The 11,933-nt window shown below is 43.5% G+C and overlaps 1 protein-coding gene across 2 annotated transcripts in view; it reads right to left on the bottom strand.

Moving 5' to 3' along the window:
* Positions 1 to 11,933, bottom strand: part of smc4 (structural maintenance of chromosomes 4) — a 32,578-nt gene that overhangs the window by 7,268 nt on the left and 13,377 nt on the right. For both annotated transcript variants that reach the window (XM_083637671.1, XM_083637672.1), the window contains 9 exons: positions 9,161 to 9,325; positions 6,099 to 6,332; positions 5,159 to 5,344; positions 4,572 to 4,733; positions 2,038 to 2,266; positions 1,802 to 1,881; positions 1,455 to 1,607; positions 631 to 757; positions 150 to 339 (listed from right to left, as the gene is read on the bottom strand). In XM_083637671.1, the coding sequence (XP_083493797.1) occupies positions 150 to 339; positions 631 to 757; positions 1,455 to 1,607; positions 1,802 to 1,881; positions 2,038 to 2,266; positions 4,572 to 4,733; positions 5,159 to 5,344; positions 6,099 to 6,332; positions 9,161 to 9,325 (1,526 nt within the window). The remainder of the gene's footprint in view (positions 1 to 149; positions 340 to 630; positions 758 to 1,454; positions 1,608 to 1,801; positions 1,882 to 2,037; positions 2,267 to 4,571; positions 4,734 to 5,158; positions 5,345 to 6,098; positions 6,333 to 9,160; positions 9,326 to 11,933) is intronic.

Here is an 11,933-nt window from a genome sequence, read left to right as displayed (position 1 = left end):
GGAGAAATGACCCTTAGTGCTTTATTTATCAAAGATCATTTCACTGGGGTTGACGAACGACGTGTTAATTTCCGACCTGTGAATGAATGCATACGAGTATCAAGTGTGTGGACATAATGTGGATGCAACCAACATGTTGAATCCCTCACCGTCCTGCAGTCTTGATGGCCACCTGGGCCTTGGTGATGGTGGAGGAGCAGGCATCCAGCTCCTTGTTGACTTTGTCTAGCTTGTCCTGCTGAGCCTTCAGCTTGTGGCTGTTGATGTCGACGATCAGCTGGTGGAGTCTCTTCACTTCAGCCTCCACCTTCCCTGCCTTACCAGACGCTGCGTCATAGTCTGGGAGAGGAGTAGGAGGCTAGAATCATCAAGTAGAATATAAAGCAGTGCAGACACAGAATGATAATACTACTAGGGTTGGATATTCCATGTTTGACGCTATATATTCAGTATTACACACACACATTTTTGTACTGACAGATGACAAACCGCAATGTTTTGACCCAGTACTAGGTGCCCCTTAATATTACTGCCAACCAATATTGCTATGAGCTAGTTTGTTCAAGTATGTTTTAATAACATGGACTGTAGGATAGTTTACAGGGGGGTTGAGTGTTCAGATGACCGTACCCTTCTGGAAGGCCCCCAGGCTCTTCTCCATCTCTTTCTGTTTGGCCTTGTCTGGGGCAGCAGCCAGCACATTGGCCTCCATCCCCTTGATCTGGGGTTTCAGGCGAGCCTCCTGCTCAGCTAGACTCTGAAGAAAGGACGGAGAGGAGAGGGGGAAATAGTCAGCAGGCAATGACAAGATGGCAGCTAGTGATTGCAAGTTACACTGAATTAATATTGTTACATTAATATTGCTGGCTTTGTAATAGAGATGAAACAGTATGAAAATTGAATTATCGATTATAGTAATCAAAATGATCACGTTAACAGTATTTATCAGTATTCTCACAGTATTGTTAAAATGTTCTGAAAATGTTCAGAGTACTGATACACTACATGGAATCATTTCACCAAGTTTTATATTGCAAAACACAAATAATTGATCTATACCTGAATCATGGAAAGTCACATTCCCTCTACATCTCATATTCGAGAACAGTGGGAAAATGATCTAGAGTAGGGTCCATTCCTCCTCTATAGGCTCCAGACATGCTGAATACATTTTAAAGTGTAAGTTGGCTAACCTTTTCTAAAACTAAACTTGCAAGAATATTCCCAAATATATCGTGGCAGTCAAACCTACACTATTTTAATGAGTACAATTTCAAATGGTAATACTAAGTCAGGAATTTTATCACGTGTTTCTTATTAAACCGTAATCGTTTCATCAATCGTTTCATCCGTACTTGGTCGACGTGCCTAATGCCTATGAATTCACCCAAATCAGTGAGAGTGAGAGAGAAACATTGAAGGGAAAGCAGTCCTGTGTGTATGTAATGTCGTACAGTCATGGTGGTGGTGTATCTCTCCAGAGTGTTTTTCATGTCTCGGAGCTGCGAGCGGAGGCGCTGGACGCTCTCGTCCAGCTGCACCTTTCTCTCCTGGCAGCCTTGCAGCCTCACCGCCTTCTCGTTCAGATTCTTCTCCATACGGTCAAGCTACACAAAACATGAAAGCACAAACCATGAAAATCGTAGGTGCTGTAAAATAATGGGGACGGTGTATATCTGATACCAGAGACCTGGGTGGGTGTGTGTGTGTGTGTGTGTGTGTATGTGTGTGTGTGTGTGTGTGTGTGTGTGTGTGTGTGTGTGTGTGTGTGTGTGTGTGTGTGCACACACTTAGCACTCACCTCCGCCTGGGAGACCTCAGTGCCAATGGAGGAGCCCATCTTGCCTTTCATTTGTCTTCCTCCTCCTCCGGTCATGGTACCTACGAGGGAAACACAGGACAATATAAAAACACATCACTAAATAAAATGTCTAATCAGACGATGAAATGAGCAGAGAAATGCGTTCACTGAATGAGTGATAACTATAAGAGCTAGAAAAACCGGCCAGGTGAGTTCATGTTGAGTAGTCTACCCACCGGCGAGCTCAATGACCTGTCCCTGCAGGGTGACCACTCTCCAGCGCTTCTGCTGTTCGAAGGCCAGCCGGGTGGCCTGCTCCATGTCCTGGGCCACCAGGGTGTTCTTCAGGACATGGTAGAAAGCTGTCCGCACCCTCTCGTCTTTCACTCGCACCATGTCAAACAAACGAGGGCTGTTCTCTGGAGTTTGAATGGGAGCCATGCTGTGCTCCCATTGCATCTTCATCTGAGTGGGGTAAGAAAATGAGAAGGTGAAGAGGAGGAAATGTTTTCATTGCATCAGAGGAAACACAAGTAGCTCAACTTAATTAAAAAAAGGTGAGTCTATGTTCAAGAAACGGTGTTTCCGGAAACCCCAGTCGCAAAACTCTTAAGAAGTGCTTGAAGATACCAAAGTAGTTTATGTAGCAGGGATTGAGACAGAAAATGGTCCTGACAGACACCTGAGACCTGAAGAGTGTACTAGTGGAGGAGGATATCTCACAGAAAATCTAAAAACCAATCTACCCTCTAGAACAGTGGTTCTCAAATGGGGGTCCGTGGCACTTTGCAATGGGGTCCGTGAAAAGTTTTCAGGAAAATAAAAATCTTTTTCTTTTTTGCAAAAGCTTCATAGTTCAACAAAAATATTTTATGTTTTAAATCTAAAATGGTTCATGGATGATTACATTCTAATTAGGGATGCACCGATATGAAAATTTTGGCCGATGCCGATAACCGATATTAACATTGCTGTTATGGCCGATAACCGATATTTACCGATGACGATATGATCTGTATAAAACCACATTTTTATGATCATCACATTTTGTACATACATACTGAAAAACACATGTTAACACTGAATTTGAAAAAGTTATGCATTTCTTTATTTGCAAAGCCTTTGGAAAAGCCCATAAATCATAGATTTACTGCATTATTTCATATCAATGTGAAGAATTTGGCTGATAATGATAACCGATATTAACATTGCAACATCTGACCGATACCGATATGACCGATATGTAAAAAAATGACTAACATCGGCCGATACCGATATGATTGCCGATATATCGTGCATCCCTAATTCTAATCTAACAAACGTATCAATTTAAAAGTCAAGCACGTTACCGTGGAAACAATTACCGTAGGTTTAGAAAAAAGTCACAGATCATAATGAGGGGGTCCCCGGTATATTTTCTATCTTGTAAGGGGTCCTTGACTGAAAAACATTTGAGAACCTCTGCTCTAGAACAGTGGTTCCCAACCTATGGTACGCGTACCGTAGGTGGTACTTGCGCCCCCTGCTGGTGGTACTTGGAAGACTGTGAAAAAAAAAAAATTTTTTTTTTTTTTTTTTAGTTTTTGTGCAAAATCCATGGTGGTCATTAGTAGTAGTTTTCAAACATGTGAAAGTGAAATAATAATAATAAATATTAATATTATTGGCAGTGTTTCTCAAGGTAGGTGGTACTTGCGCCCCCCCCTGCTGGTGGTACTTGATCCCTGGAATCCCAATGTTTAAATTATGAAATAAACCCAACTTTAAAATCAATTGTAAAACATGTTTATCTATCAAAATAATACTACGAATGAAAATAAACTTGTGATCATTGAAATTGAGGTTTATTTTGTTGTCTTGAGATTTAGAAACAAATATTTGTTTCTGACGGACACTATACCTGTTGCGCATGCACAATTACCTGCCCGCCCCGCATGGTTACACAAGTGGTGAACAAAGACGAGGAGGGATGCTAAAGTGGATCAAAACGGGAGGGAATCGTAAAAGAGCTGTAGTAGAGGAGAGCAGCAACGATGAAGCACAAGGAGGTGAAGACAGCAGTCAAGTGCAGCTGCTGCAGGTTGCACATTGGCTGCAGGCAGTGGCGGACTGCATAATCGGGCACGTCGGGCAAATGCCCGGTGGCCTGGCCTGGCAATTTTTTTTTTTTTTTGCAGGCCAGGCCAGGCCACTCACTGAACAGCAGGCCAGGCGCCGCCTACTGGTTTACTAGTGGTTTTATTACTTTATTCAGGTTTAAAGTGGGTGCATCTCATTGTAAAATTGGACTTGGCCCAAATTGGGCTTCAAACGGCCCAAATTGGGCTTCAAACGGCCCAAATCTGGCTTTAAACGACCCAAATCTGGCAAACGGCCCAAATTGGGCTTCAAACGGCCCAAATTGAGCTTCAAACGCCCCAAATTTTTCGCCCCGCCCTTCGGACGCCGGCACTGGCCTGCTTGGCATCTAATGCCCGGCCTGAATTATGATCCCAGTCCGCCCCTGGCTGCAGGTTGGAATAAATTTGCCTCCTGCGTGAACTGTGCATAGCTGAATAGACTGTATTTTAACGTCGGTCATATGGTGGTACTTGGAGAGCCAACTACTTTCTCAGGTGGTACTTGGTGTAAAAAGGTTGGGAACCACTGCTCTAGAAGACAAAATGACTCGGTTCTGACATGACTTCTGAACAGGATATCACTCTCTGAAAGCACAGTAGTTTAGACTCTTGATTAAAGCACATTATCTCCCAAGTCTAATGATGTTTACCTTGTCAAGACCAATGAAGGTAGTACGGCCAATGTTCCCGTCTTTGAGGAAGAGGACACATTTCTGACTCGTGTTCATGGTATCCACCACAGTGAAGTCCAGTTGACCACAACAGGAGGAGATAGCCACATCATACTTCTCATCTATGGCTCCCAGGTCCCCCTGAAAAATATACAATTAAAAAGTGAAAACAGTACGGAAAATAAAGCTGAACACTGAGGCCACATAACAGATTAGATTAGGCATATAGCTGAGTAGTGTTTCCTGTATGATGTTTTGACAATGTGGGAGACGATGTCTAATCATTATAATAATTTTGGTTCTGACTTCTGAGACCCCAAATTGCCCCTGGGACCTTATGAGGATTAGTTTCAGTAGTTGATATAAGGACAGACTGTGCTGTACTTGTCATCGAATTGTTGTTTTGGGGGCAACATGCTGAGCAATAAGGCCAAAAGATGAATTTCCATTACTTTTACAAATTGTAGGCTCAATTTTCCAGCTGCATGTGTGTGACTAAACAAATGATAAATGGAAACACTATGGCTGAGTAAGCCTATTTATTCTGATCACAGTAGTGTTCTCACCAGTCTTCCGTAGATGCCAGGGATTTTGCCACTCTTCTTCAGCTGCATGATGGCATCCAGGACCTTGCCTCGGCTGCGGTTGGAGGCTTGGGAGGCCTTGGCTTCCTCCACCTTCTGTCTCATGTCCCTCACCACTTGATTGGTCTCATTATCCACCTTCACCAGATGCTGCAGCTCTGCCTCGTCCTGGAGAGAGAGGGGGAGGAGTGATAGGAGAGACCGAGGCCCGGTTCAGATGGGACGCAGAACCGACTTATGTGTATGAGTCACAGCTGGGCTGTTCAGACCAGAAGCAGACTTCTACACAGTCCAGCAGCCTCCCCTTACGTTGTGCTCCAACAGCTGACGCAACACCACCCAAGCCTTGGTGGTCATATTGCTTCACATATTTTTGCACTGCGGTGAATTGACTTTACATCCTTCCATCTTAACGCTCTCACATATCACAGCAGTCACGTTGAGATGTTTAGGATTCTTCGGTCAGTGTTGACTTGTGATTGTTGAGACAATCTTTGGACTAGCATAGGACCCATCCACCTAGCCATCTCCTATTTACTAAACATCTAATCTTATCTTATTTATTTGAGTGACAATTCAATAGCAGACCACACATTCATTTGGAATGAAATACTTCAAAAGATGTTCATCATCCCACAATGAGTCCTGCATTCAGAATTCACACCACCACAACTGCAAAGACACTAGTAGGTAGATCATTGAATGTATATATGTTGTACAGTACATTTCAAACGCTGATTCTCACCTTATGCTATAGCTGCCCCAGAGCATAAGGTGAGAATCCTCGTTCTTCTCACTCGTAAAACCTCGGTTGTAGGACAACATTAACATTTAAACAGATACTTGTCTGTCAATTGGATGGATGCCCCTTGCCCTATGTGAATGCCGCCTAAACATAATTGAAGCAGACGTCCAGCTTTACCTTCTTGAGCTGCTGTTCACACTGTGGTATCTTGACTTGCAGGTCTTTGATGGCGGCACGGCGCTCCTGCAGTGTGTCAGAGGTGGTCTGCAGTGTCTGCTTGGCTGTGTTGAGCTGAGTCACAGCTGTGTTGTGGCGACTCATATAGATGTCCAACTCTGACTGAGCCAGGTCCTTTTGCGAGCGAGTCTCATTCACTGCCTTATTCAGCTCCATCAGCTTCTTCTCTTGGGTCTGGTGGAAGACGTGGGAGGGGACGAGCAGAGGAGAGCAAGGGTTGAGGGATGACAGATGGGAGGATGAGAAATGAAACGGGTATTTCACAAAAGTGGTGCCAAGTGTTTCTCATGCGAGGTTCAACAAAGCATGAAAGCAGCAAACATCCAGCAGGGTATCTGCACATTTTCGAAGTACAAATTGAATGATGTTTCAGACATTTTTAATATATCTAAAAGGAAGGGGGGGAATAATACCATTAGCACAGCAAAATAAATTTACAACTATCTAGACCAGGGGTTTTCAAAGTCTGAGACTGTGGGCATCCCCCCAGACAAAGCTTGGAAAAGGGCGCCCCCCTCGCTCAATTCCTGGATGCATAATAATGGGATCATGATTAATATGTTATATGATTCTATAAACACTCATCAATTGAGCAAAGATAGTCTGATATTGCTGTTTGACATACTTCAGATCAGACTACACCAAATGCATGAACAACACCTGCCTGAAGTAATTTATTAGTTTCTGACTCTGCGAAAGTGGGGAAAACAGTAAAATTCCCCAAAACTACTGTATCTCTGAACTATCTCTTTAACGAAATCACACACATTTAGGCTGTTGTATGTGATCTCATTTTGATAACCAATGTACCGTAATATTTTTCCACTCCCATTCACTGAGGCTCCCTTGAAACTGTTTGGAGCCCCCCTGGGGAGGCCCGCCTCCCACTTTGAAAACCTCTGATCTAGACTGCAGTATATATATACACTGTTATGGACTTTTCATGAATTTGACATAAACAAAAATATTCAGTTTGTTTGGTTGTTTATCGATATACTCTTATTGGTTATTTTTCATTACTAAATAATTGCTTAAAAAAAGCAATTATTTTAACTAAATGTTTCTAGAACAGCAACAGTAATGTTTACAACAGCAAAGTCACTGTATAAACTCTAATATCTCACTGGAAACAAATCTAAAATGTCAATCAAATAAATAATATTCCTGACATTCCAATACTGAGTAGGGTAGGGTTGCCACCTTCAATGTGGAAAAATAAGGGACACAAACCAAAGGGGGTCTGGGGGGGTCCTACCCCATGAGATTTTGGGTGTCAGGACACTTCATTTCCTGCATTCTGGTGACTTTTGATGCACAGATTTGTGCTTTTTATGCATCAATTTCAAAGTCCTCTGCTACTCTCAACATGAATGCAAAGGAAATAAAAAGCACAAATAAAAGTAAAGCACAGTTGCATTAATTATATTAAGCGGTAAAACATCAGGTTATAGACACGGGCAAAATGTTTGGTCTGTCAAAATGATTTGGTAGCCTATAATGGAAGCAGCAAGAAGAACCCATTGATAAACTTGCAAATGACTTAGTCGACCACAGATACCACTATGGTGGATGAGTGAACAATACATTTATTTGTGAAATAATATTTTAACTGTCAAACTGATCAGAACAACTCTCCTGGATGTAGGCATATAAATACAGATCAACGTATTCCAGAGCAAGGGAAATGTAATAAAAATGTAACAAAATAATTATTAATGTATCCAGGTTATGTGAATTTTGTGGAAGTGAATTCTCTCTGTACCTGTGCTGCTCAGACAGTCCACCAAACTGCTTTCCACTGACACGACTGACCCGCTCCTGACACTCCCTTCTGTGTTTGGACAGCCTCTTCCTTTTTACGGTGGCCTTCAGCCGGATGTACCGTTATTTGCCGAGATTAGTCGGTAAACAAGGTCATTATTTGGAGTGTGGCTAAAACGTGTTATCAGCTGCTAGCTAACTCTCACTTGCTAACATAGCAGCAGTGGATCAGACTGCTGCGGACAGAGCAGATTGAAATAGCGCTTCGCATGTTTATGCTTGTTCAACAGGTGTATTGATAAAGTGATCTCACACTGAGATAAGGTGTAAAGGTTAAAAAACCTGAAGAAGGCCCTACGAGGCTGAAACCGGTCGGCGGTGATCATTTTAACTTTATATTACATTACGTCATTTGGCAGACGCTTTTATCCAAAGCGACTTACAATAACATATTTTTGTCAGCAATAGAGCAATCAACTATGCAACACAGTCTATGACAACTACAACTTCTGAAGGAACAGTGGTAAAGTTTAGTTGTTGTTGTTTTTTTAATGAGAGTGAGAGAGAAAGAAGTTAGTTTCAAGAAGGGCCCAACTTAACTTTATTATGCCCTAGAAAATAAAGGTTTTTTAACCTTTACACCTTGTCTCAGTGTGAGATCAGTGCCTGAAGTAAGCTGATGCTTTACTTTTGGATATAAATTTGTACTTCAAGAGCACCTCACATTCCTGGAGCCGACCAGTGTGCACTCTGTAATTGTCTTTTGTTTGTCTTGATAAAGTGTTGGCTTTTTACTCTCCTAGTTTTAACCCTATTGCACTTACAGAAACAAACGTAGTTGAGGGTGCCCAGCACATAGCTACATCTAACGTCTGTCTGTCTGTCTGTCTGTCTGTCTGTCTGTCTCTCCCATCTGCTGCTCCCATCCACCGCAACAGTGTGTGTTTGTGAGTGAGGAGCCAGGCTGAGCCAAGCTCCGCCCCGTCACAGAGCAGGAGAGAGAGACAATGTGCATAGGGGAGGATCTATGCAGTAGAATAATAACAATAAAAATAATAATAATGCTGCTCACTCATACCTACTTCCAGCGTCATTCATTCTGTCCAAGATCTAATTTAATGCTTTCCTACATTTCCAGACCTTTTAAGACATTTTTAGACCTTGAAAATCAAAAACTAAATGTAAGACCTTTTAAGACTTTTTAATGATCCGTGGGGACCCTGATCCAGATAGACGCATACCTCTTTGTCCTGTTGCAACCCGCTGGTCTCTTCCTTCAGACTCTCCATCACTGCACTCAGTTTGTCGTCCTCTTTGGTTTTCTGCTTCTCTAGCACTTCCTTGCGAGCGGTCGCCTCAGAGATGGCCTTCTCACTGTTGGCTGGCACATTGCGCACGTCCTCCAGCTGAACGGCCAGACAGACAGACAGACAGACAGACAGACAGGAGGAGGTACAAGATGTTAAATGTGTCCAAGTCTGGATTCTAAGTAACAGTCAGTGAGCACACCTGTCTAGGTTCAACTTGAGGACATTACTCTTTAATACGCTCCTACAAATCGCAGCGGAATAGATTGTTACCTCTTAAATGAGAAGATGACAAGATGGCGTAGTTAAAGACATTGCAAGGGGAGGGGGGGGAGCTAAATGGATTGGATAAACTTTTTGTCAGTTACAACCAAACTGTGCTAGACTTGTAAAAGTAGGCCAGAACACACAACTGTAATCAACTATAAACACACATTCAGGAGGACTGAGAAAGCCCTGGTTAAGACTGGCACAGGAGTCTGCCGCTTGGCACGGCTGAGACAAGAGAAGGAGTGGTGTGTGGTGTGTGTGTATATAGCCTATGTTTTGGAGGGTTAACTGCCAGTGAAAAGTGAATGCGGCTGCTGGGTGTGTTACACAAGCCAGGCCATAGTTGACTACCACACAGCAGAACACTGCTCCCCAGAGGTCTGCCTGCCTCTGCCCAGCTCCCCCTCTCTAACCAACACATTGCCAAAGCACAACCACTGTGGCCAGAGCAGCTAGGGCTACAGAGCAGCCAGGGCTACAGAGCAGCCAGAGCTACAGAGCAGCTAGAGCTACAGAGCAGCCAGGGCTACAGAGCAGCTAGGGCTACAGAGCAGCCAGGGCTACAGAGCAGCCAGAGCTACAGAGCAGCCAGAGCTACAGAGCAGCTAGAGCTACAGAGCAGCTAGAGCTACAGAGCAGCCAGGGCTACAGAGCAGCCAGAGCTACAGAGCAGCTAGGGCTACAGAGCAGCCAGAGCTACAGAGCAGCTAGAGCTACAGAGCAGCCAGGGCTACAGAGCAGCCAGGGCTAGAGCAGCCAGGGCTACAGAACAGCTAGAGCTACAGAGCAGCCAGAGCTACAGAGCAGCTAGAGCTACAGAGCAGCCAGGGCTACAGAGCAGCTAGGGCTACAGAGCAGCCAGGGCTACAGAACAGCTAGAGCTACAGAGCAGCCAGAGCTACAGAGCAGCTAGAGCTACAGAGCAGCCAGGGCTACAGAGCAGCCAGGGCTACAGAGCAGCTAGGGCTACAGAGCAGCCAGGGCTACAGAACAGCTAGAGCTACAGAGCAGCCAGGGCTCTAGAGCAGCTAGGGCTATAGAGCAGCTAGAGCTACAGAGCAGCTAGAGCTACAGAGCAGCCAGGGCTACAGAGCAGCTAGGGCTACAGAGCAGCCAGGGCTACAGAGCAGCCAGGGCTCTAGAGCAGCCAGAGCTACAGAGCAGCTAGGGCTACAGAGCAGCTAGGGCTACAGAGCAGGGAGAGGGGAAGATATACCTCCAGTTAAGATGGGCATCCTATCACACAACTCGCTCCAACTTGCCTGTTACTTCACAGCCCCCTAGTGGCCAGCAAAGGAGACAGAACTTCTGGCCATGAAATGTGATGTCTATATTTTTATACTTTTTTTTATATCACCCCCCGTATGAATAATTGACAAAGAAATAAGAAAATAATGAAAAATAAAAATAAGCAGGGCTCTTACACAGTGTTGCTAATCAAATTCATGACTTTTCAACGAGATAGGGCACAATTTCCAAGATCAATATTCATGCTATGGCTATGTGGTAACTTCACATGTATGACAAATGTATGTATCAAATGTATAACAGCCAATTTGAAAGTTCCAAGTCTTGTTTTGGCTAGCCTAACCTTCATTATGGGACTTATGTAATCTGATCATTTGTTATTTGGGTTATTATTATACAGTACCTTCAAAAAGGTAACTCAGCAGCCAATGGTTCACTTAGTTTGAACAGTTGATTAGTTGGAAAAATTATGAACAGACTTCTATGACAAACCTTTTTGGATATGTCTCAAATAACCTAGTTCTTCCAGGTCTGGAAAACACTTTCAAATTCCATGACCTCCAGGTGTTTCATGACTGAGGGAATCATGATTATGAAGGAAAATACTTCCCATGACACTGAAATTAGAATCTAACAACATAGGCAAAGTGAATCATAAGAAAATGTGTCAAGTGTGGCTGGTGGCTAAACTACATCTGATTGTATATTTCAAATAAAGTAAAGAATAATTTGTACAAATTACCGTAATGTTTAATTATGCAATACAACAAATACACGAATATACAGGAGTCTGTTAAGCTTTAGGAAATGCCTTTTCTCCAGGCCTCAGAACAACGGACCTTGTGTTTCTATAAGCAAGGGAAATTGTATTTGGAGTGCCCATGTTTCTTTTTTGGCCAGGAGACAAAAGAAACAGAATCAAAGTGAAGTGTCATACCTCTGGTGCTAGCTTGTCTTGACTCACCGTGCATCATTGTATTTGTTTATGGCTGTAAATTACATAAACACTGCCCACAATTATGTTCTCCTGAATTACAGATTAGAAGTATCTTTCTGGTGGCTCACCTGGTAGAGCGTGTACCACCACAAAGGCTTTGTCCTTCGCGCGGTTCGAATCCGACCCGTGGTCCTTTGCCGCATGTCATCCCCCCTCTCTCCACCTTTCCTGTCTGCCTACTGGCCTATCAAT

The sequence above is a fragment of the Poromitra crassiceps genome (genome assembly GCF_964638095.1).
Source record: "Poromitra crassiceps genome assembly, chromosome: 5".
NCBI lineage: Eukaryota > Metazoa > Chordata > Actinopteri > Beryciformes > Melamphaidae > Poromitra > Poromitra crassiceps.
This window is presented reverse-complemented; position numbering and strand designations above follow the sequence as displayed.